Source organism: Taeniopygia guttata, chromosome 6 (genome assembly GCF_048771995.1).
Source record: "Taeniopygia guttata chromosome 6, bTaeGut7.mat, whole genome shotgun sequence".
Classification (NCBI taxonomy): Eukaryota; Metazoa; Chordata; class Aves; order Passeriformes; family Estrildidae; genus Taeniopygia; species Taeniopygia guttata.
The window spans coordinates 23,525,641-23,553,432 of NC_133031.1; the positions used below are offsets into that span (position 1 = coordinate 23,525,641).

Genomic DNA, 27,792 nt, shown 5'->3' on the forward strand with positions numbered 1-27,792 from the left:
GCTCCCCGCCGCGAGGGGCCTCGCCAGACACCGGCACCGCGTTCCAGGGCCGCTGGCTGCCCAGCCCGGTTAGCCGCGGGAGCGGCCGCACGCAGCCCGTGCAGCGGGAGGTGCTTCTCCTCGCCCGCCGGTAACGCCGCGGCGCAGCGGTGCGTGCCCCCGGTGCCGGTCCCGAGGCCTCCTCGGGGCCTGCCGCAGCCCAGCCCTTCGGCTGCTCGTGGGCCGCGCCGTGCCCGGCTGCCGGTGGTTTGCGCTCGAGATAAGTCCCGGGAAGAGAAGGAGCGTTCGCTGATCATTCCAGTTGTCTGGTTCACCCCACCCTTCTCCGAACACTTGTACGGGCACAGCAAGGGGAGCAGCAGCAGCGGGGGCTCGCAGTGTTTATTATGCTGAAGGCAGAGGCACTTGCTGCACGAGCAAGCTGCGGCCTCGGTCGAGCCCTGTTGCGTATGTCGCTGTAACAAAGTTTGTTCATCAGCACAGACTGTAATCCGAATGTATGGTGAGAGCCAATTAGGGTGAGCGGGTGGGTGGAATATGCAAAGCAATGAGATAATTTGAATCATTGCTTTAGATGGTGACTGCAGTTCGCCAGCTGTTTGAGCTCTAGCAGGACATGTGACAAAAATGTAGAAGAGGGATTTCGAGGGGAGGAAAGGACAGCAGTTCGGCTTTCCAGTAATAATAGGTTGATCCACTGTGTCGTTTATGGCACTTTTGCTGTGTGCAGAGATACTGTGGGCACGGTGTAAAAAAGTTAAACAGTTATTGGCTAGCATGCACAAAAGGAGCAGCGAGGCTTTAATGGGCTGCTGTGCTAAGCGTTCATCTGCACCCTCCCCCGGCTAAGACACCAGGCAGCCATGCAGACATCCCTTAGGAGGGGAAGGGTCAGCCTCTGTTGCTCAGAGTTGCTGAGTTGCTATATTCTGACTCCCTATTTTTGATTTTTTTGTTTTTTGAACTTACGCCTTTTCATGTTTGCATTTTAATTCCTGAGTACTTGTGCTGCTGTTGGTCTGTATCTCAAAAATGTTATCCCCTCTGCAGCTCCACCTTTTTTATCTTGGTGTGACTTTACTGTGCAGCTTCTTAGAACATAGCAGCTACCTCAGAAGTCAGAGCTGAGGTAATGCAGCTGCACTGTATTCAGCATGGGCCTTGGATCCACACCACCAGCTGAAGCCATGGGAAAAGGGCAGGAGAACGTTACAGGGAGAGTTTTTCTTCAGAAGGAAGGCATTTAAAAAAGTCTGCAGGTGACACGAGCTTTTAGGTGGGAGTGTAAAGGCAGTGCAGAATATTTCACGATAAACTATGTGGGATGGATTCTAAAGGGCTTGAAAAATGAAAACCTAAAGTCATTTTCTAACATGAGAGAACTGGTTGTGGTAGCCAGGAATACAGAGAGAAAATGTGGTGAAATGAAAAAAATTACCTTGTATGAAAATGGTGTGAATAGATGCTGGTGGAAGCATGCAGTGCTTGTCTGGATGGACTTGACAGGAAGAAGTGTAGCTAGTTGGTAGTGTGAAGTTGATGGATTGGGTGTTATTTTAACTGGACACATAGAAATTAAATGCAGTTATGCATGAAGCTTTAAAATTGTAGCTCAACTGTTACTGTTTTATGTCATTGCTAAAGCAGGTGCAATGCGAGAGGTAGCATGTGGCTGTATTTGCATTAGGAAGCTGCTTTTCTCATTTTTTGAGGGGTAAAAAATAGGTCAGAAGTGGTGTAACTTTAGATTGTACTGTGTAGAAGCACATAAACTGCTCTGGGTGGGATGGAAGGAATTTCTAGTTAAAATATACATACTGTGGCTGTGCTGGGGGTTGTTGCTTTGTCCTCCAGAAAAAGTAGGATTTTAATGGGTTTTTTGTCATCAGCACGCCTTCAGAATATTTCTCATTACATACTGCCTGAAGGCACCTGAAATTCTGCAGCATGGATCCAAAGCTTATATGCTGTGTTACTGTTCCCTTGGGTTGAGCACCTTACAGTTGTAGAGCAAAGCACAGCTTGAGCAGTTTTTATTCCAACGAAAAATATACAAATGAAGTTGTAACAATGGATGGAATATAAAAGCAGTGTGGATGTACTTGCACAATCTGTAACTACCAATGCAAGAGTTTGTGGAGAATAAGCTGTAAAAGGGCTTATGGCAGAAATTTGGCCATGATGGTTTCTAAAGCTTTGACAAAAGCCCTGTGTGTTCCTGCTCTCTTTGTTTTCAGTAGTGGTCTGCTGGGCTGCTGATGGGTGTTCCTGGGGATTTTGACAGAGGAGCTGGAACTGGGTCCAGGGACTCTCTGTGCACTGGGATTCATAAATTCTTGTGCTGAGTGCAGGTTGTCTTCCAGTGGTGGGCGGGTGCTGGGACCTGTGTTGTAACTGCCTGTTGTTCAGGTCCAGTATTTACTCTGCAGATTCATCACGTGGATTAAGTGCAAGTTTTTCCTGGTACTTCACTGAAGAATTTAATGAGTGCTTAGCTTGTAGCACATTGCTTTAGAAGCTGTGAGTTAACTTTTATACTTTAGGGGGTTTATCTCCCCCTCTTGCATGATGGAGGCAGTTTTTGAACAAATTTCCTTTACTCCCGAGTGGTGTACCTGCAGAACACCTTGAAAGGCAAAGCATAATCACACTGAGTCCCAGGTGCATACACTCAGGGAGGGAGGAGGCTTTGAAATGTTTGAACAGGTGAGTCCAATCTTAGTAGCTCTGGCAAGTCAAGGGACATTGGATTCTAAACGCAAAAATATCTTGGTACTTATTCAGTCTTTATAAAATTGATTAGGGTTCAAGGCTTTGACATTAACAAACTAATACAGATCACATAATTTGCACAGAATTTTCCAGATAGTGAATACATGGTTTGCCAAGTCAGTCATATGTGAAAATAGAATTTTGCATCTGTATTATTTTTGTCTAGCAAAGAAGTGTTGCAGCATGTTTTGTGAGGGGTCCACACTGGAAAAAATACACTTATTCATGTTTGGTTGCATGTGGGTGTTGTGTATGTGCATTTATAATCTTGAAAACTTTCAGGTTTGTTAGACAAGGCAATTGAATGCAAAGTGCTGTGCTTGATGGGCTGCATGCAAGATTACACAAGTTGCAAGTTTTGGATCCTGATGTCATTATGGTGTAGATGTGCATTAGTGTTATCCTCTTGACAGTATTTTTGCTGTTAAAAGACGGTCTATGGAATACTAATAAGTCTGTACAGGAGCTGAGTGACAATGTGGAGCATTGTGTAGCAGTTCTCAGTGTGCACAAGTCTGAGTAAATCTCAGACTCAAAATACCAGGTTCATTTTCCCTGTGGCTACTCTAACAAAAAGCTAACAGAGCTGTGTTCATCGGAATGTCATATGTCTGGTTGAAATCTCTGTTATGAGTTCTGGAATGAAACAGAAAGGAGGTGCACGGTTGGATGTGCTCATCTCTTCCTGACTGGATCATCTGATTCTGGGGTTGATGATAGATAAAGCAAGAGTCTGCCTGAACTTGTGTCTGCCATGGCTTTTGTCTTCCTGCCTTTGAGCTGCTAAGACTCGTGCTCTGTCAAGTTTTCTTTTAGTTCCAGATGAAGCATCTTGGATCTTCTGCTTCACAGCAAAGAATTTGTTGCTCTAAAAATCCCCATGTGCGTGCTTCTCGTGTCCCTGAGGGGCAGTTCTCCTGTGCAGTCGGTGAATACAGCAGGATTCACTTAGCAGCATGTGTTAATGGGAATGACCTATTGACAGAAAATTATCCATTTGAACCTAAAATGTGGAAAATGCACCCATGCCTTTTAAACGTGGTGTTTAAAGGAAAATTGTTAATTATCATCAGGGTTGTTGTTTTTATAAGCTGTCAGGGCATCTTAATAATTTGACACCTCTGCAACTTATTTGTAAATGTTTTGTGCATTTAACTGTTGTTTTCTGCAGCTGTGTAGAAGGTATCCATTAGCAAAATGCAGTTTTCTGTTTGTCTTTATGACATCTAGAAAATGTAATTGCATAAAGTGAAAAGAAAAAACCATTTGTATGACCTGATCATCATAGGTCATGAAACAAACACAGCCTAATAAAGCGTTGGCATGAGAGGCATGGTTGACGTTTCTCTCTTTGCTCCTCCATATGCTCATTTGTAGAATAGCAAATTATAAACAAGAACATTATTTAATCCTTGCCTCTAGCAGTTGTCTTTGTATATGCTCTGTGCAGCTTTGGTTGAGAGAATGTGAATCCTAAGACCCATTTTGACAAAGACTAGAATTTTTACATGATCATGTGATGCATCTTGTGCTCACCCTTTGTATCTTGATGTATTTATATTTTTCTGTCTTTCTGGAAATGTAGGAGAAGGGTTAAACTACAGCTCTGAAAATCCAGGGACTAAGCAGAGCTTATTGATCCCCTCCCATTCATGTACACATTTGATGTGAGAACGCTGACCTAGAAGCACTGGGAGTTAGTTTATTAGTTTTGACATTGGGATTCGTTAGCTCTAATTCAATTAGAAGCACACTGATGGATGTGTTTGTATGCTGGGGCTGGCAGCTGTTTTAGGTCCAGAAACTTACAATTCTAGTAAGAAAATAGTTTTGTGCAGTCTAACCCAAGATTTGTATTCCTAGACTAAAAGTGACATCATTCTTGGTTCGGTTTTTAATAGATTTCTCAGTGTTTCCAGTTGTTTCTAATTAGAATAATGTCTTATTTCCCTTGACAGTTTAAAAATAATGCAAAGTCTGTAAAAGAGAAGCTATCAAGATGATTGAATAATGTTTTCTTTTTTGTTTGTTAGGTGGAAATCTTCTTCCATCTTAGTTTGATACAGAGACCTACCAGGCTACGGGAATAATTTTGGTCTTTACAGAAGGTTATGGTGCAGTTGTTGCTAACCTTTCTTCTGTCAGGGTGTCTCAGAGCACTTTCCATTCTGACCCCAGCCCATAACCAGCCAGCTGGTTCCCTTTCTAGTGGGAAGACAACACCTCTCTGCCTATGTAAATGTTAGCTTTTCAGGTGTGAGATCTGCTGCTCTCTGTCCTGCCCTTTCCCATCCCATCAAAGATATTTCCCTTTGCACCTGGGGCAGGGTCTTTTGCAGCAGAATTGTTTTTCCAGGCCTGAAAATGTTTTTCTACCACTTAGAACCAAGATTTATGGCTAAAGGAATGGATGTTTGAATAACTGACTCTGGAAGCCTGAGTCTCCTAGTTGAGAACATAGTTGTAAGTCAGCTAAAAATTGTCTGCAGTGGAAAGAATGTAAGGGAGATCTGGAACTGGTATTCAGTAGTTGATGGATCTTGCTCTTTGAGGGAAAGACAGATGTAAACCTGTGGTGGGGGTTCAGGCAGTCTGGGATTGAGGCTACATCCAAAGCTATCTCCACAGCTGCCAGCTCAGAAAGCTCTGGGGTCCTGGATTTGCACGGTGAACTGGCCTCTCTGTGCATAATTTATCATGGCTGAGTGCAGCTACCACAAGAGCCTGCCCATGCTTTTCTGGAGCATGACTTAAGTCAAGCCTCTGTGTGTGGGATGCTGCTGCCATGTGTGTAATAATTACCTTTGGAGGTATGGGACAAAGTCTAGGAGCTCAGGGGTATGAGGAGGGATGGCATTCCCTTTCTCCTAAGTACTTCTGACATGCTGCAGTGATGGAGGAGGTTAGAACAGTGCTAAAGCTGTGATGCTTGCCAGGAAAATCTGTGATTGCAGATAAATGTGTATTTGCAAGGTCAGAGTAGTGCTGCACTTGGTAGCATCGCACATGAGGTTGAGAATATGTGGCAGGTTGTGTGTTCTGACTCAGCCCCTGGAATGGCTTCTCTCTCACAGAAGGCTCAGGACCACATTACTGTGTGTAATGGCTCATTTTGTAATACGGATACTCCTTTTTTTTAGTAGTATAATCATTAAGACACCTATTAAAGATAGTAAAATTTCTTTGTGTTTTTAGAAAACCCTTTGCTGTAAAATGGATCATGAAATTAATTTGGTTTAAAAAAAAAAAAATCTTTGTAGAGCTTGTCCTCTCTCTTGCATCCTCCTCCCAAAACTGAACCACAGAACCACATGGGATACTTTTGAGGCTGAGGTTTCTCTCTGGCTTGATTTGCAGAGCAGCTGGCCCAGATAAAAGTGCCAGGGGTGGCAGAAGTGCTTTATGGAGGCTTTCCTTGTTTTGGATCCACCTCAAAGTACAAAAAGCAGAATTTGAAGTGCTTTGGTAGGCAGCAAATTAAACAGATAAGAGAATACTTCCAAATAGTTTCAGGAGCTTCTTGTCACCAGATGCCTTTGAGGTTTGACCAGCATCAAAAAAGACTGGGTACCTATTTGCTATCAAGTATCACAATTCCTCCAGTGAGATTAAAAAGTACATACTTTTCTAGATGTAAACTGCATTGGTCTGGATAATGAATCAATTTCTAATAGAGAAGAATTAAAATTTATCCATAGGGAGGTTATTCTGTTTATGCCTGTGTATGGACTTCTGCATGTCTTTGAAATGTGATACAGAACTAGATGGGTCCTTTGATCTGATTTCTTATCTGGTGTAGTTATAAATGCCCCTACTTACAGCTTGTGAGAGACTGGTATTGTTTCAGTGCACTGAAAAAAATCTTTCATGGTTGAGGCAGGCCAGATATGCCTTGAAGAAAAGTTCAGATTATCTGAGCTTTTTTGTCTGTTCCTATCTTCAGGGTATACAGCATGGCCCAAACAGAGAAGAAAGGTGGGCTGCTCCGGAAATCTTCAGCCTCCAAGAAGCCATTGAAAGAGAAAGTGGTGTTGATGTATGATGAAATTTTCATGGTAAGGAGTTGAGCATCTCTTTTTTCTGAAATGTTGTGTTAAATGTTCTTGGTTTAGTTTATGCTGAGGGCTTTTTCCCAGTGGATTTCTTTCCTCAAGGTAAGGCCTGCACAGTGTAGGCACGTGCTCCAGGCTCTCCTACTGTCATGCAGAAGTCTGTATTCTGCTCTCTTCCAAAATGTCTCTGTCTCCTGTTGCCTACCAGAAGCATACCATCTATGGGAAGTCATGCTTTCCCAGTATTTCTCAAATAACAATTCAGAAAATAAGCAGAGGCATCCCAATTGAGAGCTGCATCTCTTGGTCTTCTTTTTTTTTTTTTTTTGAAATCTCTGTAGCCAGAATTCTGCACTTTGAGACCTCTTGGTCATCTGGCAGGTGGTGCTGACTCTGAGCTACCCATGATTAAATTTAAATTCTGCCTGAATGATTTCTTTGCCCTCATGCCTGTTTTTTTTCCTTACAGATAGAGGACCCCAGCAAATGCAACCCTAGGTTTTGGGAGGAGCTATTTCTCATGAAGGTAACAGAATGTGAACGTCCTGTTGCTGTTCTGCCTACAAAGTGGCAGACAGTCAGTGCTTCTGTTTCTAAGGTGCTGGTGATGGTATAATGTGCATGAACTGCTTCTTAACCTGACAGGTCAACCTGGAGTATCTAGAAGGCAAGCTGGAGGCTCTGGATGGGGAAGAATTAATGAAGATAAAAGATAACATCAACTGCTTGTTTCAGCACTGCATCCAGGCCCTGGGTGAGGAGCACCCAATCAGAGTGGTGAATGCATTACAGGTACCACGCTGGGAGACAGGGAATGCTCTCCTCCTCATTCTGATGAGGCCATGTGTTTGTTACTGGTATCAAACAACTTGTGCTCGTTTCTTTGTTACTGAGAGGTGATGTCTACAGAGCAGTTGCTACTTGTTGTCTGTACCAATTCCAAACATTTGTAGTCTCTTTACTCTTGGCACAGCAATAGATGGTTTCAGAATTCAAGAGTATCTGATGGAGGATGAAGTGAATGGCAGTGAGGAAGCAAAGGGGCTTGTTCACATTGCAGGCTGTCAGTTTGGGGTTCTCAAAAGTCCTTAGGCTGTGTAGCTTTGTGTTTTACTTTCACCTCTTCTCCCTTATTTCAGCTGCCTTTTTCAATTTCCATATGGGTCAAAAAAGTATTAAAGCTCTGGAGAAGTTAGTGTGAAATTTACACAGGAAATTGCCTCAGCTGGACACTTCCTAATTGGAAGCTGTGAAGAATTATCACTCAGACTTCATAGCCATTTTTATGCAGGTTGTTCCTTATGCAAGCTCTGCTGTTCCATATCTTGTGTGGGAGACTCCCCTCAGTCTTGATATTTGATGTTACTAGTTCACAAGCTGATTCTCACAGTTTGGTGAATGCATTTGTTTTAGGAGTATGCAGAATGCATTTCAGCTTTAGGAGTACAGGATATGAAATTCAGGTTTGAAAAAGTCATCGGTTGGAGACTTTGGACCAGCAGTGAGCTGGGAAAAGTTGATTTAAAACAGAATATTTACATCTCTGATGCACAATCTTGCATTGTTTTATTGGTATTTTTAGAATTAGTTTGAAAAGGTGCTAATAAAATTGTAATTACAGCTACATAGACAGCTTAGACCAGCCCTGAATTCTTAAACTTGTATCCAAACTCTTGGAAGAACTTAGGGCAGGTCACAAGAATCCTGCTGTGTGCATGTAAATAGGAACCAGGTAACACATCCTGAGCTCGAATTGGGAGTGTTCCCTTAATCAGACTATCTTAATGTGGAAAGTGATCCTGAAGCCAAAACTTACTTAAAAAATCCTTTTTTTTTGAGAAACAGCACGGTGACCAGAGTTTTTTTTAGCCCAGTATCTGTTTCTGACAGTAACTAAAAAAAGGATGTCTACCTTACCATTTTGCTTTTGTGTGGTTCTAGAGGTCTGTTAATTCCATCAGGCCTGTTTTGTCTTCAGCTTTACCTGTGAAACTAATTACCTCTCACTGGTGAATTTAAGCTGGAATCTAAAACTGCAGTGGTTATATTCCTGTTTTTTCCCCTTCTTCACAGGCCTGAGAGGTGCCTGATGAAAAAAGTCACCCCAGACATTTCTGTCTCTTAGAACAAATGAGTAATTTGCTGCCCATAAATTTTCCAGAGAGTCTGCTGGAAGCATAGTGTGCTGATACCTATGTGTCTTAAAGAACTTGGAATGAAGCAGTAATTAAGCTGCCTGATAGACTTGGAGACTTTTTTTTTTTTTTTTGTGGGTTCTTCTTATTGACAAAGACAGTTTATTGGTCCAAGCTGGTATAGCAATGTGGTAACCAAACAGAAATTTGTGGTCAAACAAGAAAAATATGGACAAATATATTCTTCTCCAATTTGTATGCATTTTCAGCATCCAAGATCCCTTTTAGAAATGACAGAGCTGGAGGAGAGGTCAGACAAAATGTATGGCTTCCAGGCTTGTGGTATTAATTTCAGTATGTGCCAGTGCTAGGAGGGGATCATGCAGTGGGTTTTGCTATTGAGTTGGAGGTGTTGCTTTACATCTCACCTTCTGTTTTTTCCCTTTGCAGACTTTGTGTGCATTAATTCGGGGTGTCCATCAGAAGAACAAATCCACTTCTGGGTTTGACATCATCAACATGCTTGTGGGTTTTGACAAGGCAGAGCTATGTATGAAGGTGAGGCCCTGGCAATGTAGAGAAGCAGTTTGCTCAGCAGCTGTGTTGCAAGGCCAGTGAGTGTAAATGGTTGTGTCTACCAGGCAGCAGCTTTTGGGGAAAATATTTTAGCCACTTACTAAAAATACCTGTCCTGAAGTTCTGTACCTGCCAGTAGCACAGATACTTGGGGTCCCTGTGTTGGTTAGTAATATAACAGTGCATTCTTTTTCTTTAGTTCCACACTGTGTAGTCATTGTTGTTGAGAAACCTTAAAGCCAGAAAAGGCTGTCACAGGCGACCACCACTTAGTATTGAACCTCACATCTTTTTCTTTATCTGAGAGTCATACCCTGTGTTCTCACACTCAGTCAGCACATGTACTGTTTTAAACTTACTTGATGCTCTTCACTGTAAAGATGTTGAGTTTGGGAAATGACAAAGTAACCAGTGATAAAGCTGAATTCTTGTTGTATCTTTCATCTCTCTAAAAGAGTAGCAATTTTTCTTCTCTCTACAAACTGTAGTATATTTGGGGAAGACATTAAGTAGTGGTTTGCCTATGAGATTTTTAATTATAACTTAGATATGTATTGTTAATTGGAGGTATGCTACTGCATCTAGAGAAAACTCATGGAAAATTATAATGATGTTCTACCAGTAGTCATTAAGCTGTAGTTAACACAAATAGTGTTGAGAAGCAATAGTATGAATATGGCCTATGTAGCAGTAGTAATGGCTCAATTATTGATTCTGGAATAACATGGTTTTATATTCATGCTCTGCTACTTGAATCTTCCAGAAAGCTTTATATAAAAAAGATTTCAATTAATTAAAAACACTACATTTAAATAATGTAACTGTTGTTCTTTAGAATCTGATGGAGAGCTTGGACTCCCTCCTCTGTGCAGAAGGTTCTGAAAGCCTCAAAAGCTTGTGTCTGAAGCTACTTCTCTGCTTGGTGACGGTAAGTAATTAACAGCTGTGCAATAACTTAAGGGCTTACATGAACCACATCTGAGGGATGGAACTGTTTCAAAACTTGAGCAGAATGCTGCAGTGGGAAGCTTAAGAAGGAGAAAGAAATGGTGAATGAGAGCAAGCATCAGTCCAGAATATGCATGATGGCTCTAACCATGATGCCAGTGCAGACTAGCAGACACTTTTCATCCTGTTAGATAGGTGCCAGCTGGGGCTAAAGGGGAGAGGCAGGAGGAAGTATCAGTTGGATTCACAGGTGTGGGTTTTTTTAAGGAAAAAGATACTTAAGAAATCTCAGATAAATGGAAAGGAAGGGAGAGGGGTTGAGGAAAGACAGAAAGTGTGGAGTAGACCAGAGTGGTGAGGATGTGAAGAATGAGGAAGTTATAATAAATTGACTCTTAACGGCTTTTGGAGATGGTCAACTGTGAATTATTTTGACTATGATAAGAGATAATTGAGAGTGGTGGAGCTCTTCATTGCCCTCTTCATGATGGGAAGGTTCTCAGGGGAGCATATGTGCCCTGTTTTTCATTCTCTGCCTCCTGTGTAGAGCCTGCAGCAGCTGATGGCTGTTGTCATTCATGCAGCTGTGTAAAATACCATGTGGAGGAATGGGGGAGTGCTTAGTCCGTGGGTAGTGCTTCTTGGCAGAGAGAGGGCTGGGAGGCAGGACAGATTGCTTTTACTTCATGTCTAGCTCTATTGCTAGTCACACCTTGACTTGCTAAGTGTGAGATTCTGAATAAATGTGTCCATCTGGAAGCAAAACTCTCCTGTTCCCAATGTGTGCCAGAGGCTACAGCTGCAGTGTTGGTGGAGGTTATGGATGAGATTTTAAAATTTGTGTTTGTACTCAGGTGACAGATAACATTAGCCAGAACACCATCCTGGAGTATGTGATGATTAACAGCATATTTGAAGCTATTTTACAGGTAAGGGTTCTTGTTTCTACTGTAGGGGCTCTTCCATAGTGAGAACTTTCAGTAATGTGTTTGCTTTTTCAGCTTTTTCAGTGCAATGTAGTTCACTGGCACTGGCTTCCATTCATAGCTCAGTTGTACGTATATTTTGTAATATTCTATTCCCTTTTCTCTAGTCTGCTGTTTTTAGTCACTACTGACTATTTAAAGTATTTTCACTTGAGATATTTCTGCACAGTTAGAATCTGAACAGATTTCTGGGCTAATTTCACACAGAATTTCTTTACTGGAGAAACTGTTTTTCAAAAGGTAGTGTGGATATGGTTTTTTCTGCTCTTGGATAAATTATAATTTTTTCAGTGGAACTGAGCCTTGGAGAAACCCAGAACACTTTCACAGTTTATGATGAGGTACTATACAATGCTGTTGTGAAATATATTTGCCCGTTATGCCCTGAAAGCCTATGTGTATCCTTTCTGTGATAAATGAGCTTCTCTGCGTGCAGAACTTCCTTGAGGCACTGACACTCCCTTCACCCTAAATATCCTCTTTCAGATAGAACATATTTTGCTCTTACACATAGATTTCATGGCTATGCTCTGAGTCACTGCAAGCTTCCTGAAGCAGGCCTGAACAGAGTGGTGTGATTGTTTATTCCAGATCCTGTCCAGCCCTCTTAGTCGCAGGGAACATGGATATGATGCTGTTGTCCTTCTGGCCTTGCTGGTCAACTACAGAAAGTATGAGGTAGGTGTAGAAACATCACTTCTCTCTGTTAATTTAGAGTGGCCTGTGGATTATGAAGGCAGCACACAATACAGTTTCTAGCAGTGCACACTGTAGGATCAGGGCACCAGCACGGAGCAGGAGAAGCTTTGCAAGGCAGCCCTGTTATGCTCCCTGTGTCTGTCTCTGATGTATGTGTATAATCAAATGTGTATGATATTCCTACAGCTCGTTCTGTGCCAGCATGAAAGAAACTACCTAGGGAATTTGCATTTCCTTTGTGGAAATAGTCTGAGGAAGGTCCTTTTGGCAGAGTTGCTGTTGAGACAAACCACATGTCTGCCTCTGTGTGTGTGTGGTATACACAATCTCCAAAGTAAAATGAGCTGTCAGTCATCCTGGGCTTCAGACTGAATTTGTGATTCAGGACCTGACTAGCTGAGTGAAAGAGCCCAGATCCCCAGAAGAGATGGTGGAGCTGTGACCAAAGAATGAACTGAAACATCACAGCTAGTAGTTCCAAGAGAAGTCTCTCTCTATCTCTTTGATGGATTCCTCTTTGAGGAACTTTATTCATCATCCTTTTTATGTTTATGGTATATTCCCATTTTTTTTTCTGTTATTCATCAGCTTGAAAAAAAACCCAAAACATTTTAGATGTCAGAACAACACCTAATGTTGGCTTTTCTTTGTAAGAGACACGATGCTTTAATGATCAGGGTTTTTTCCTTCATAAATAGGAATATCTTAATATACTTCATTAGGCAGCAAATAGGAAAGTTCTGGAATAACTCGCCCTTCAACAGAATTGCTAGGAGGGAGCAGGCTTCAAAACCTACCTAGTTTTATAATAGATCTTGTTCTGAATTATGAATAGACCTAGAGAATATGCAAGGACAGGAACTACACTTGGTGTCAAAGTAATGCCTGTCAATTTCTTATTCCTGTCAATGATGTCAGAATCATGAATTGCAGATTGTCTTCAGCATTCTGTGTGGTGCATGGAACAGGAACATGGAGTTTGATTTCAGTACCTGGCTATGAGGGAAAACTGTTGGGAATTATCTGTATGTGGGGTGGACAGGGAAGACCAGAGGTCTCATTGCAACATTCAGACAAATAGTGGAGAGCTGTGTAATCCCATTCCTGAGGCACGAATCCCTGTGGACTGCAGTTTCTGTCCTTTGTAAGGTAGAATGCTGTGAGTGCAGGAGACTTGTCCTTGGCTTTCTGGCGAGTATTGAGTTGGGGTTGGGTGCTTTGGAGAGCTCTCTCGGAGATGTCTTGAAACTGGGCACTCTTAAAGAAGTTGTGCTGATGTTTGAAAAGTGCAATCCATACATTCCAACTGAAGCAAACGTGTAGCAAGGGGAGCTTCAGCTCAAGCAGCTCCTCTGGCAAGGCTGAAAGCAACTCCCAGAAGGGTTTTATGTGACAACTGCCCAACACTGCCCTCTGTAGCAGTGCTACGAGCCAAGCCTCCAGTAATGCAGCCATAATCTCTGCCTTTGAGTAGCTGCTTTCATTTGCTGTTCTTTGTCCCTTAGGGTCAGTATGGTGGTTGTCTGGCTGTCTGGTTGTCAGTGAATTGTAGCACACTTTGATGCCTCAGGTGCTCTGGAGTTCTCTTTTTAGTTAACTGTGGTGCAGCTGAAAGGTTCTCTTTTGGTCTGAACTCCATTGGTTGTGTTTCCAGCTGTTTAAGAAAATCTAATAAGGCTCAAAATTCATTAGCTGACTATGATTTTGTGTCTGTTTTAGTGTAAATACCAGTGTGTTTTACATTAGGATGTTCTTTTGTATTTTTGGGATGTGAATTTTGTAGTCTCTCAAATTCCGCTCCATGTTGTCATTACTCGTGTTTATGAGATCTTGGCTTGCTTATTAACTTTTGTTCTCGGGATTTACATGTCTTTACTTGGAACCTTTAAAGGGATGCCTCTGATTGAAATCCTAATAATTTTCAGAAGTTGTTCCAACTATATACTTATCCAAGCCTTCAGTTATATTTTCTTTTTTTTTTTTTAATACTAGTCCTGATTTTAGAGAAAATACTTTTGCATTGATACTGTGAGAAAGAAAATGCTGTGTGAAAAGTATTTATTTGATCATTTTTCCAGTGTTTTAAGGGATAGCTGATAGGATAGCAAGTTAAAACAAAATCAGGGAGTGACTTTTGAATACATACTCATTGATAACATCTAGGCAGAAGTTTGTTTGCAGCATATTCAACCTGCTAGAATTGCATTGTATCTTTTGTTAGAGGTGAAAGAAATTAGTTAAAATGTGGGATTTCCCCTTGGTGTGCTTGTTTGGCAGCATATAGTGTATCCAACAACCCTTCATGTCCAGTTTTGTGTACTTGCCTCTCCTTGGTATAGACAACTATAGGTGCTGAAAGACACAGCTTTGGAGAATCAGAAAGTTCATGTGTTTTTTTTTCCCAAAGATCTTGCATAACTCAAATTATTAAAAAAAAACCAAACAAAACTCTTTAACAAAAAAGCAATTATTCAAGCTCCAATTCCCTGCAAAATGACCTGCCTGCAGATGAGACTTTTCTTCTGTGTCTTGATTCAAAATCAACTTTTTTAGTTTTGCACTGACACATATAAATGGGGAAAAATGTGCTTTGCTAATCTGAAATGCTTCTGAAATTATTAGCATTTATAGATGAAGCCTCTGTGCTTTCTTCAGCTAAATTCAAGGCATTTATATTGTCTAGAGACTTCCAGCTCTTGGTGGTATAAATGAATTGTTGCTCTCTGACCCCACAGCAGATGTGTCTAGAATGAGATGAGTCCTGCCTTCCTGGGTGCTGCTTTAAGCAATCCTTGCAGGGTGTTGCAGAAGGGAGATAGCAGGGCACTGATGCTGCATCCAGCTTCACTGCCCATTCCTGCTGCAAAACTGTGTGTGTGTCACGGATAACAGGCTTGCAGCATGGCTGCTCCACTTTCCAGACTGACAGATGAGCTGGTGGAGGGACAGAAACTCCCTCCTCTTCTCAATAAAATTAGGAGACTGCCTGACTGAGCCAATAAGGGGTACATGTCCCTGGCCTAGTGGTCTTAGCATGTGCTGTGACTCTGCTTATTTGTGTGTATTCTCTTTTATGGGACTCTGTGACAAAGATTCTTCCCAGGAGGTAGTGTAAACTTGGAAACATAATAGTGTTGGTTTTTTTTTTCCTGAGGGCTGAACTTAAAACCATTTTTCTTTCTTCTTTTTCGCCCCACCTTGAGCAGTCAGTGAATCCCTACATTGTGAAGCTGTCCATTGTGGATGATGAGGCTACACTCAACGTGAGTACTTGGTTTGATTCCCCTGTGCTGCTGGAGACACTCTTTCACATGAAGTTAGGGTAATGGATGCCAGCATGGTGTGTGGTAGCAGTCAGGTCTCAGAGCAGTGCTGCTCTAAGGAGCACCAGGGCAGTGGTTGTGCAGCCCTAGCTGTGCTCTTGCAATAGGTTAGGCAGCTCATGATTTGGACAGCTTGATCACCAATTAAATAGTGGGGGTGGTTAAAAACCTAGATAACAAGGAACATGCTAAAGTTGATCTATTATTCATTCATGACTATCTGTACACTGTTTGCTGTCATGTGCCAAAGAGGCACAGGATGATTCACGTCAAAGGGAATCTCATTTCCGGTGCTGTGTCACTTGATTTTACCAGTCCACAAGTCAATTCTTGTAACTCAGCAGAAGCTTGTAACTGAGTCAAGAGTCCTGAAATATATTTTGGGTTGTAGCTACAGTCTGAGTTTTTTATCCAGGCCTGGATTAAAATTGACAGCAGACCGAGTTATACGAGTTCTGGACTTGGAAGCTGCTCTTTAGTCATGAAGTAAAAAGCAAGCTCCATGCTAAATAAAGGGTGAGAACTGTTAATAGTTCTGTAATGGTGGAGGCTGTGTGTGAGAAGTCAAAGGTTATTAGTGTCTATGACTCTTTGTTTTAAATTTTTGGATGTCCTTCCTCTGACACCAACTTCTTTCTAAATTTCTTGATGCTTTACTGAGACCTCTTGAGGGAGAGGTCTATCTGGAGGTCCAAGGAGAGTAAACGTTCTGTTTAACTTAGTAATTAGATAAATAACTTTCAATTTTGTTGTCTGAGTTTTTGTTATAATGTTGTTGTATCATAGCACATCTTAATAGTTCAAACAGCTTCAAGGGAAATTCTGCATAGCACGCTGGGTTATCTTGGGGGGGACAGCATTGCTATGTGTGTTCAGTGTGTGATTTTCTCCCTTGAGATTTTAATGTGAAGTTTTTTTAAAATGCTTTTTTTCAGGGAATGGGACTTGTAATTGCCCAGGCTTTATCGGAATATAACAGGTAAAACCAAATTGTGTTTTGTTTTTCAATATGTGGTAGTTACTGTATATTTTCACAAACTTTTTTTTTTTTTTTTTTGGTGTTAAAGCACTTGTTTATCACCTGACAGCCTTGATGCACCTGTAGAGGTAGGGAATAGTCTTATTCTTTGAGGTACTTTGCTTCAGTTGATGCAGTCATTGCAAGTCTCAGTGCATCTGTACCAGCTGGGCTGACATGCTTCAGGCAGATCTTGCTGTAGGGGGAAGATATCCATTGTATGTTTTTACTGTCATGGATTTTACCTCTGTATGAGCTTTGCATAAAATCTTAGTCACAAGTGAAGATATAATTTGCTGACAACTTCTCCGTTGAAAAATTGATTTAGCTGTAACACTATTGACAACAAACAAACAAACAAATGTATCCAGGGCTGTCCACATGGCAGATCAGAGATGATTAGGAGGTGTAAACTCTTCCAAATGGTGGAAAGCAGTAACTACTGCTGAAGAAAGAGCCATAAAATCAGCAAAAAGGGTAACATACTCTTAGCCTCTGCTTCATAAGTACCAGCATAAAACACATTAGCTTTCCTAAGAGTAAAGTGCTTTAGAAAAAGTTGGAAGCTTACAGCAATTTCACCTAAGAAACTCAAGAATTGTTTTTTGTGCAGTAGGATTCTCAAAATATCCAGAAAAATGTTTTAATTAATTTGAAAGCCTGCTGTGATAGTTATGCAGGTGACTTGCAAAATCATCAAATCACGTAGATGAATTTAACAGAGTAAATGATTAGAGTAAAGCAGAAAGAACCTTCATCTACCCAATTTCCTTCATTCTGACAGAAGCTATCTCAGATCATGGCCTATTTTGCTTATCTCATTCCTTCCCCCTTTCCCAAGAGTTTAGAGTTGGTTTCTTGGTATATTACATTGTGTGTGATCAGATTCCTGTGTGAGAGACAAAATAAATGGTTGTGTGAGCTTTGCTAGTCCCTTTGAGTGCCAGATGAAGCAGTGTAAGTACCCAACCTGTTTGTTGACTTCACTTGCTCTGGTTCCAGTCTTTTCACTTGCTCCAGGAAAGTGGGATCAGGCCATGAATCATAAAGGTCCACGTGGTTTCTGCTGGCCATTTCTGCTGGTTTCTTTCTGCACGCAGTTAGATGACCAACTCTGATTTTTTCTGTAGTGGATGATGAAATGAAACTGTTCTGTGGTTACTGACTGTGTTCTTTTGTGGCTTATTACCATTTGTCCAGTGCAGGACAAAATTTCTGAAGTCAGATGACCCCTTTCCTTCAGATAGCCCAGAGGGTTTGTGTCCTCTATAACATTGTTCAAGTTTCACATCTTTCAGCAGCCTCACTTCAACTCTACACAATTAGAATTATTTTAATACCCTTTATCTCTTCTTTAGGGAGTTCTTGAAAAAAGTTCTTGAATGTTGAAGTTTCCTACATCCTATATTCTTGTCAAATAAGACTAACACATAGAGATTTAGGTGAAGTAACCCTGGTTCCATTTCTAACCCTGAAACTTTATCCTTATTCCTTTTTGTTCAGGCAATACAAAGATAAAGAAGAGGAGCATCAGACTGGTTTCTTCTCAGCCCTAACTAACATGGTAAGCAAGGAAATGGTGTTTTTCCATTCTTAAAAAGGTGCATTCATGCACGTTCAGCAGGAGAGTGTTTCTAAAAAGTGTGAGTTTGGAATGTGAGTTCTGGAGGTGGAGATGGATTGAACAAATCAAAACTAAATATAAGTAAAATGGTTGTATTCTGAGGAGTGTGTTGTATGGCTGGGAAAGCTCTTTCAAAGGAGGAGACCTCAACTTGTGTTGATAGCTGAAGTTCTGTTCCTGCGTCTTCTTCACTCTAGGTGATTTTATTTTTAAAATCACCTTACTTTAAACTTCTATATAATTTTTTAACTCCTTAATCCTTTGAAAAAGCTATGTATTTTTAAAAACTAGTTACTACTCTGGTGATGTAGTCTGAAACATAGGGGAACATAGTCTGGTCTGTCACTAGTCTTTGAGGTTCTGTTTCTTTACTGTTTTGTTTCTCAAGCATGGATGCACTTTAGCTATGTAGTAAAGCTTGGATTCTGCAGTGGGCACTGTCTGCATTTTTGAAGGGGTACCCTTCAGAAGCAGTTGTGAATTTCTTCCTTGTAAAGAGTATCCACTGTTCCCCTTGTTCAGTTTGGCTTTGCTTTAGTCAGGGATTTCATTGTATTCTGAGATCTAACAGATGGAATAATTTCCTGTAGGTAAGGGTAGTTCAGTGTAGACAGCTCTCTGTCAGGAGTGACTTGGGTAAAACTGCACCCACCCTGGGGAAAGCAGGTAGGAAACAATCTCTGCTGTCCTCTTACAAAATGGCAAACTAATCCAGGCAGGGATTCAGGCTCCAGTCCTTTTTTATTTTTTTTTTTTGTCCTTTCTTGTGATTCAACAGATGAAACATTGGTCAGTGACAGTACAGCAAAATAAAATGTGTTTTTATCCATGTGTTGTCTCTTGCTGTCTAATAGCTTTCCCAAATTCCTGCTGTGCAATGCTCTCTCTTTCCATAGGTGGGCAGCATGTTCATAGCAGATGCTGATGAGAAGATCTCTGTCCAGTAAGTGCACAGATGTTACTTACACAGTGGAGTGGTCGGTGCCATCCGTTCCATCACAGAGCTATTTAATGTCACAAAGCAAACTAGAGGAGCAGGTTCTCCTGTCACTAAAATGGTATCACACCCTGCAGACTGTGGGTTTGCCCTCCCATGAGAAGGGTACCAGCACCAGGAGACACAGCTGAATTGCTTGTAATGAAGTCTATAAAAAAAAAACTCCAGTGGTTTTTATGAGGGATTGACATATAATAGGTGTGTCAGAGGTGGCACAGGAGAAGCAAAGGTTCATACACCCTGGCCCTCACCAAAATACTTTCTAAACCAAGGAGGCAAGTGATAAATATGAGGGATGATAGTGATTTTAGGACCCTCTGCTCTTGAAATAGAGGACTTTAAATGGAAAACACTGAGCAACTAGGGACACCTTCAGCGGGAAGGCAACAAAGATTATGGATGTGCTCTAAAAATAGCTACTTTTATGGATTGTTACTATTAGTACTGTTATTTGTACTACTGATAGTTGGAAGAACAGATGGATTGCAGAGGCAGGGTTTTCCATAGTTGAAAAAAAAATTTTCTTTTCAGATAGGCTATGCTTCTGAAAAACTTGGCTCCTGGTATTCTGATCACTAACTGTGCCTTTGTCTGTATCCTTCCCACAGAACAAATGAAGCAATCCTTCTGGCCCTTTATGAAGCTGTTCACTTAAACAGGAATTTCATCACAGTTCTGGCACAAGTGAGTTTCAGTGGAATGTTTCCCCATTTCTTTGTAGTGGATGTCTTTGAAATCAAGAGAGCCAGAAATGGAATTGGTGAAAAGATACTTTCTTTTTTTTTCCCCCTTATGTACTTGTCATAGGATCAGCATGAAAGAGCAGAAGCAGGCCAGGACTGGGGAAGAATTTTTATGATATACTTCCTGCCTTGACAGTAAATGAGTAGAGTTTTGAAGTCACAGTTCATGTTGGAATGATTAATTTTTGCCGCTAAATGGGAAGGGCTGCATGGAGTCCCTTCTGTGCCCTATTGATAGTCTAGTTAGGAGGAGAATGGAGTGAGCAAAGCAGTTGCTGTAGCTCTCAGAGCAAATCACAGTTTTGTTAAGTTAGGGTTGAGAGAAAGAGGCTGATCCAATTCCCAAATTGGATGGATTGTCCTGTATGTGTGTGCATGGACTGTGTGTTGTTGTCTGTTTGGGTATTCTTCACTTAGGGACTAACTGACATGTGACAGCTGTTGTTTCAAATAGTATTTCATGTTCAGACTTCCTTGAACAGCCCAGCCCCTTTGGCATGGGAACCAGTTGTTGGAGCACAGTACTTGTCCTTGGGCTTTTTATGGTGGAGAAACAGCCTCCTGAGAGGCTGATCTGGTCACAAGTGCTTTTCTAAACACTGTGTGAGTTTGGAGAGGTGGTTGCTGCTGGGATGCAGATAATGAACCTGTCTGATCCAGTGATTGTGCTGAAAGGGTAGCCCAGTGTGTTTAGGAGGACCTTCAGGTTCAGGCTTCTAATTTTGGTCTGTAGGTGCTGCTTGTAATCTGTGAGGAAAACAACATCAACAGAACAGTTAACACCTTTCCCCAGATTGTTCAAGTCCTCAGAGTGCAGCCATAGATTGCAGGCTGGACACTTGGCATGATAGAGGAGATCTTTGGGGACTCCTGACAGTAGTGGTGATGAAAGAGGTCTGATAAGCAGATCTCTGTTTCATGGATGGTTAATTTGCTGAAGTTCCCTGCTCAGCTTTTCCCCAGTTATTCATTCCTACCACTTCTCAGAGATTTCTGCTCTTTCAGTTCTCTGTAATACCAACTCAGGCCTTTCTGTGGTCAAGATATTCCTGAGGGAAGAGAGCCATTTGGCAGGGAAAAGAGCAGAGCAGAAAAAGATCAGCTAGAATAAAAGCTCTTAAAAATAATAAGGATAGACTAGTTACTTGTGAAAGAAGTTGAAGCAGCCACTGATCGGTGGGTTGAATTGGAGAACTGATACTCTTGGGTGGATTGTCTGTAATCCTTCATTTAAGAGAGGGCAAGGTAGGTCATGTCATGTTGAAAAAGCCTCATAAAAGCTGATGAATGCTCTTGCCTAAGCTGGTGTCCATTGCTTGGCGCTGCATGAATGGCTTCCTGCTGCTGTGTGGCACATGGGAAGAGCAGGGATTCAGTTGTGTGGGTATCTGGAGTGTTAAGTGTGTGCTCACCAGCTGTGGATGCTTGGGTTTGCTGCTGGGTGGCACTCTTGTGTCTCAACTGCCAGTCACTGTTCTGGAGAAAGAAGGTAAGTCCCCAAAACCTGTCTAAGGAAATCTGGCTTATGTAAGACTTCCAGTGAAAAATTGAGTTTTAAGTGTAAGTTGATAGCTGTAGGGATGTAAATAATTTTTGAGTTGTAGTATGTATATCTGTGCTTCCCATAAAATATATGCATTTATAGTTGTTAGTAAAATGAGATATTCAAAGGCAGTGTGGAGGATATCCACTTGTGAAAAATCCTATGGAACTAACTATCATCAAATCAGCAGTTCTGTATCTTCCTTTTATTTTGAAATTGTGATGCTATATTAAGGCAGATGATACATTTATGTAAAACTTGCCCTATGGAATGGACATTTTGCTTGGCAGCCAGACTCAAAAATAGCATGGCAGATTGCCTACGCTCTCACCAGTGTGGATAGGTCCAGAAGCTTGCAAAGAGTGAAGTCAAAGCAGTAATTAGGCAGGCAACTATTAGCAAAGATGAAATGGGGAGAGTGACTGGCTGATGGAAGCTGAGAGGATCAATAATGATAGTATTATTTATATTATGCACTGTTTTCCCGCAGTGTCTTTTCCTGCAGGGCTTTACAGTGAGACAGGAAAGTAATAAATTGCCATTATCTTTGAATATGAATAGGTGGGGGGCAGGAGCAAGGAGAATTTGCTCTTAGAAATAGAAGTAAAAGGATCGTGGGGGAAGACTTCAAATGCACATCCTTGGTTTGTTTTAGGGGGAGTTAGAAGCTATTAACATTGTAGGCTTTTGCAAATCTTGTCCCATTTTACATTAGGGAAGGGGATTTTTTTCTGTCTGCTGGGGAGAGCCACCACTTTCTGATGGATTTTTGTGTTTTGTGGAGTAGAGAAATTGTTGTACAGTTTAATCATTAAACATCCAAGGTCAGGAGCCACGGTCTGGCTCTTTGGAGAAGCAGTTGAAGTTTCTTGAGACTTCTTTAGTCATGTCTAGTGTGCGAGAGCATGGAACAATACAAGTAGTGGTCTGTGTTTCTAGTGCCTGGGGAAGCAGTTGACCTGTGCATTTGTGTTTTCTCTTAGAGCCATCCTGAAATGGGCTTGATGACATCACCAACGAGCCCAGTTCCAACAACACCTGTCACACCACTTGGAACCACCCCGCCTTCTTCAGATGGTAAAAATGCAATGATCTCCTGAGGAAAAATAATTTAAAACTGTTAAATAACTAGCAAACTATTTTCTAGAGTTTGCAACTAATGAGGTCTGTCTGGAGCAGATGTAACTTGGTGGTCTCTTCCTGGAGTAATATATGCCTTGCTAAACATGAGCAAGATTCTTTGATCAAATTTATTTTTATTTTGCCTTGTCTATTGCTCAGTGAAATTATGCTGATATTCCTTCTGAAAATAGTACTGCCCTAATATTTGCATGAAAGTACACCCAGCCCATTAGTTATTCTGTGTAGGCTTTTACTTATGAATATTTCTAGTGTCAGGTCCTTTGCCTGGGATTATTTGTTATTGGAACAGATTTGCAGAGAATCACTGTGGATTCCTGCTTGTCGTTAATACACTTGTCCTCAGCTTTGAATTAATTGGGATTTGAATTCAGTCTGGATGTGGAAGTATTCCTCACTCTTATTATTGCCTTTTCTTTGATAGGCTTTGTAAAGGACTGCTTAACCCGAGATCTCTCTTCTAAATGAGATGTTATGTGTCCACATAAATATGCTTTGAAATCATCTAAAATAAAACCCTTTCATTTTAAGGTATAGATAGATATTACCTGGTTGAAGAGAAGAAATGAAATGGCTGTTTTCATGTACTTTAATGGCATCTGAGCTGAAGAGTGTTTAATGAAGGAACAGAGGCAATTTGAATAGAACTCAGTTTGGAAATATTTCTGGGGAAAAGCAGCCTGGGTTACTCAGTTATATCCGCTATTCAGGTCATTTGATACCCTAGTTAAGGATGATCCTCCTCATGGATGAATTCTGTCTGGTTGCCATGGATAACAAAAGCTTCAGATAAAGAGTCCCCTATGTCTCTGTGTGCATATAACATAAAATGTGGAGGGATGGGCATTTTGTGGGCTTCTGTTCAACGTGTTCATTACAAATGTATCCACCCCCACACCATATTACACGACTGACAGAATTTGTGCTTACCTACATCTACAGCTTGCTTGCATTTTTTTTCTTTATTTTTTCATTTACCACAAGACAAAACAAAATGAAAACAAAACCTCCATCCTGCTTTCAGCAGAGGCAGTGATCTTGAGAAGTTTGAGGCTTCTTGTGGCTTGTATGGTTACTAAATTTAAGAAAAGGATTTGATCTTTATGTGCAGCAATTGCATTCGGAAGCTTGCTTTATTTTTATCTGCTGTCACCTTGTTGAGCCTTACAACGTGATTTTTTTTTTTGTGGCCCTTGGTTTGGTTTAGTTCGGTGGTGCTTGAGTACTGCTGTTTTAAAGATTTGTCAGAATTTTCCTCGTTTACTAAGATCTTGCAACTCGGCTCTAAAATTTGCCTATGGCTGCCAGTTAGCAAGAGGCTTTTTGACTTTGGAATGATAAGATTGCTTTCTCTTTACTGCACTAAAAAAAAGTTTAGTTGAACTGTTTTGAAGTTACGTTAACGTGTAGAAATCCACCTGTGAATTTCAGGTGCTTTTCTTTTATGCTATTGGAATAGATAAGGGTTCATATTCTGCTTTGGAATTTCTCTGACTTTTAACCTATAGTGTAAATTAAGACCTGTAAAGTTTCAAAATGTGTGTTAAAAAAGGTCTGTATCATGAACCAGGATAAGTAGCGATGTGTGCTTCAGAGTGATTTCTTCCTTTTTTTTTTTGAGAAATGAGGCTTTTGCTAGAAACTGTTTATCCATAATATGTAAATCAAGTGTGCCTGTCACCATAGTTATCTAAATGTCAGTTTGCTTACTGTTGTTAAATATTCATTCACTACGTTCATTGTAACAGCTCAAGAGGGATCCACTGGGGATATAAATACATTTTTCAGACTTTGAGCTAAATCTTTGAGCTATTCATAATATTGGGAGTGAGAAAGCTTCCAGTCTCATTGCACAGACTTTGCCAACAGACATGGCATATTAGTAATGTGTCAGGAGCCCCAGGTCTTCAAGACTGAATGGACTAAACCAGCACATGCGTGGGCATGTGCAACCTTTATAACCTAAAAGCCCCATTATGTTTTTTTATGTGATTCAAACAGTGAAGTTATATTGATCTATTTGACCTGCTGTTTCCAAGGGCTACAGTTTTGTATTGAAGGTGATTGTGTAATTCTGAGTTCCATAAGAGCCTCTGCTGTACTCTGGGCCTCTCACTGCACAGTTTAAAGAATCCTGGATTATTCTGGTGGCTTGTCTCCTTCATCCTTCTGTGCCTGCCTTTGCCCCAGTTGAAGCCTTACTTGCCTCATTACATGGTTATGAGATACGAGCCTTGAATTTTGAAAGGTGTTTTATATTGAAGCAGACTTTTCTCTGAATCAAAACACTGTTGTGTACAGGATGAAATTATTTCCCCTCAGAGCCCCCGACAATCACATGTAATTCCTCACTTTTTACAAGGTCCAATCTCATGATAAATACCTTTTTCTTTCCTAAAAGTTGAGAAAAGCCTTGAGCATTCCTGAGCATAGGCAGAAAAGAGATGAGATAATACTTAAGATGTTTGTTTCAGTGGTCTGCAGATCTGTTTCTAGTGCAAAAGGAGCCCTGTCTTAGCCTGTCTTTATATCATGAGAAGAGAGGGACTTTGGTCAATCATAAATCAAACCATCTATGATGTCTTGAATGTGAGAACCTGTGAGTTTCACCCCCTAGGCAGCCAGAACAGTCATGTTATTGTCATGTCAGGACAGTTGCACAGAGCTGGAAAAAGTCTCCTTAACTCTGGAGCCTAGTGCCCTGTGCTTGCAGGCGTATCGTCATGGAATCCCTTGAATTTATCAAGCTCTGACTGAATCTGTTAAATTTGTTCCCAATAATTTCTGGTGGGGGGCAGTTTCAGCATCTTGTTCCTTGGTTAGAAATATTCAACTTTACAACCTGGGTTTCTTGTCAATTCATACCTATTTGTCATGGTGTCAAGCCTCCCTTGAAATGAAGGTTGCTCTTCCTCTCGTGTTGGTTTACTCACCTGTGTGTTTTGCTGTCTCACAAGAAAGGTACTCTGTTTTTCTGATCAGCATACTAGCCTGTCTTTAAGCTTGTCAAAGTTTAAGTTTTTTGTCTTTGAACACAGCTTCTGCATAATTATTCACAGTGGTTGAGACAAGGCCTCACCAGCACCCTGTGCAGGGCATTGCAGTGTTTGTGTCTCTGCTGGAAGTGCATTTCTGGATATATGTTGTAGAACTGCACTCTTGAGCCCTTCATGTTGGTAGCTTGTCACTTCGTGATCTGATCATGGTATTTTATTTGTAGCTGATGAGCTCTCAGCTTGCCATGGAAATAAATCCCTGAATTCCTGACCCTATGGCTTTCATTTTTTAATTTCATCTGGTGTTTATTAATTGTTCTTGTTTATATCCCATTCTTTGTGTGTAGTCTGATACTCCTCTGTGTTTACATATCCCAACTTTCTGCCAGGTTAATTAGCAGGTTAATTATCGAGCTACTGTTTCTTATGTCCAGGTCACACAGGAAAAAAAAAAAAAAAAGAAAAAAATTATTCTCTAAACTGATGTCTACAGAATTCAAGCAGTAATTTTTTCCCAGACCAGTAATTTCTCCGATTGTATCTTGTTTGCCAGATCTCTGATGTGAAATAGGAAACAAATTTAATTTAATTTAAATTTTTTTATGGGTTCCCACCTATCTCCTTCACTTTTAATTTTTTTTATACATAACTGTATGAAGTGCTTTACTGAAGTGTTCCTAGACTAGCTCCATCAGTTTGGGGATTTTTTTTGTCTGAGCTGCTTTATCTTAAATGGTATCAGACTTATCTGTCAGGATCTGCAGATAAATGCGTGATGAATATTTCCCACTGATTTTTCTCCTCCCTTTCAATATTTCTCGTAAAGCTTTCCAAATGGAAAGGCAGAGAATGGCCCTTTAGGACAGCTCAGGCTCAGTCATCAGTAAAAATGTGGCTCAGTCACATGATAGAGGCTTGACAGCTCATAAACTCAGTGCTTCAGATGGTGCATGGGGAATGGGGGAATGAGTGAGGAGGCACATTGTGCAATTAGCTGAGGAAATGAAATAGCTTATTGTAAAGTCTAAGGCAGATGATGTCCACTGTTAAGGTGGCAAAAGTACAGCTGGTGTCCTAGAGAAATGCCTATGAAATCCTGCGGGTATGAAATGTGTGTTTCTGCTTCCTGCTGGCTTGAGATGTATCTAGCACAAACTGGGACTGCTTTTGCTTCTTGGTTTTTATAAATCTTCTGTTTCTGCCTCCGTTTTCTATCTCTTTGGTCCTGCAATAATTGTTACATTATGTCTTGTGTGTTGCTTCTGCAAGAGGATGTTGTGGAGAGGGAAGAATGGAATTGACACAGACCTTTTGGAACTTGCATTTGAGATTTGCTGAAACAGGGAAGGACCTTTCCTGGACATGTCTCTTTGTAAAATGAGAATTGTGTGACTGTTATCTGTGTTGCTTGAAAGAATTAATTTGGTGTCAGTGCAAATATTCAGATTTACCTAGGCTGGAGATGCTGATAAGTGCTAAAACAGTGGGGTCATCTCCCTGGGAGGAGGAGCAGGGGCAGGACAGGGTAGGATATCACTTTACTTAGAGCAGATGAAATGGTCTCTGAGGGCATGGTACCAGTCTTCATAACAAAATCTTTCCTGGGTTGTCATGGAGGAGGAGGTCAGGTGGCCCTGCAAGTAGGCTGATCCTACCCCAGACCTGTGAGTCTGTGTCTTAGTTCTCTGTATAGTTATTTATTGTATTTGTATAGGATAAATGTGTCTTATCTGCTTTGTTCCAGTTATAAGCTCTGCAGAGCTGCCTTTGGATGCTGATGTGCAAACTAGCAACCTGCTGATAACCTTCTTGAAGTACAGCTCCATTGTGATGCAGGACACAAAAGGTGAGTGAATTCTGTGGATGCAGCCAACAGTGCTTCTGAAGTCAGGAGGGCACGAGAACATGCCTAGTGCCTCCAGAAATAGAAGTGGAGTCTCTTTATAGAAAGATTGAAGATTTCACATTTGAAAAAACTAAGGGATTTCTTATTGTGAGATAAGACTTAGGAAAGCAGGAGAAATGTCAGGTATGGAAAGAACGTAGTAATAAATGATAATACCTAAAAACCAAGCCTGTCTACGTGCTGAAGGTGCAAGTATATCTGATTCACAACTATCTGTCAGAAAGAGGAAGTCTGAGGCCAGAGAACTGTATTTTTAAGAACATTTAGAAACTGACACAGAGGGCAAAGCTCAGCATTAGGAGGAAATACTTCCTTTGTCCTTTGGTTAAACAGG

General features: G+C 41.0%; 1 protein-coding gene across 4 annotated transcripts in view; it reads left to right on the top strand.

Moving 5' to 3' along the window:
• ARMH3 (armadillo like helical domain containing 3) overlaps positions 1-27,792 on the top strand; it is a 124,233-nt gene that overhangs the window by 1,494 nt on the left and 94,947 nt on the right. For 2 of the 4 annotated variants that reach the window (XM_030276258.4, XM_030276260.4), the window contains exons 2-15: positions 6,716-6,827; positions 7,294-7,350; positions 7,470-7,616; positions 9,410-9,517; positions 10,371-10,463; positions 11,338-11,412; positions 12,061-12,147; positions 15,375-15,431; positions 16,427-16,470; positions 18,013-18,073; positions 19,030-19,076; positions 19,739-19,814; positions 22,400-22,493; positions 27,297-27,398. In XM_030276258.4, coding sequence (XP_030132118.4) covers positions 6,716-6,827; positions 7,294-7,350; positions 7,470-7,616; positions 9,410-9,517; positions 10,371-10,463; positions 11,338-11,412; positions 12,061-12,147; positions 15,375-15,431; positions 16,427-16,470; positions 18,013-18,073; positions 19,030-19,076; positions 19,739-19,814; positions 22,400-22,493; positions 27,297-27,398 — 1,160 coding nt within the window. Of the gene's footprint in view, positions 1-128; positions 150-362; positions 503-6,715; positions 6,828-7,293; positions 7,351-7,469; positions 7,617-9,409; positions 9,518-10,370; positions 10,464-11,337; positions 11,413-12,060; positions 12,148-15,374; positions 15,432-16,426; positions 16,471-18,012; positions 18,074-19,029; positions 19,077-19,738; positions 19,815-22,399; positions 22,494-27,296; positions 27,399-27,792 lie in introns of those variants that run through there. The other 2 variants (XM_030276262.4, XM_030276261.4) reach the window with 2 other exon arrangements.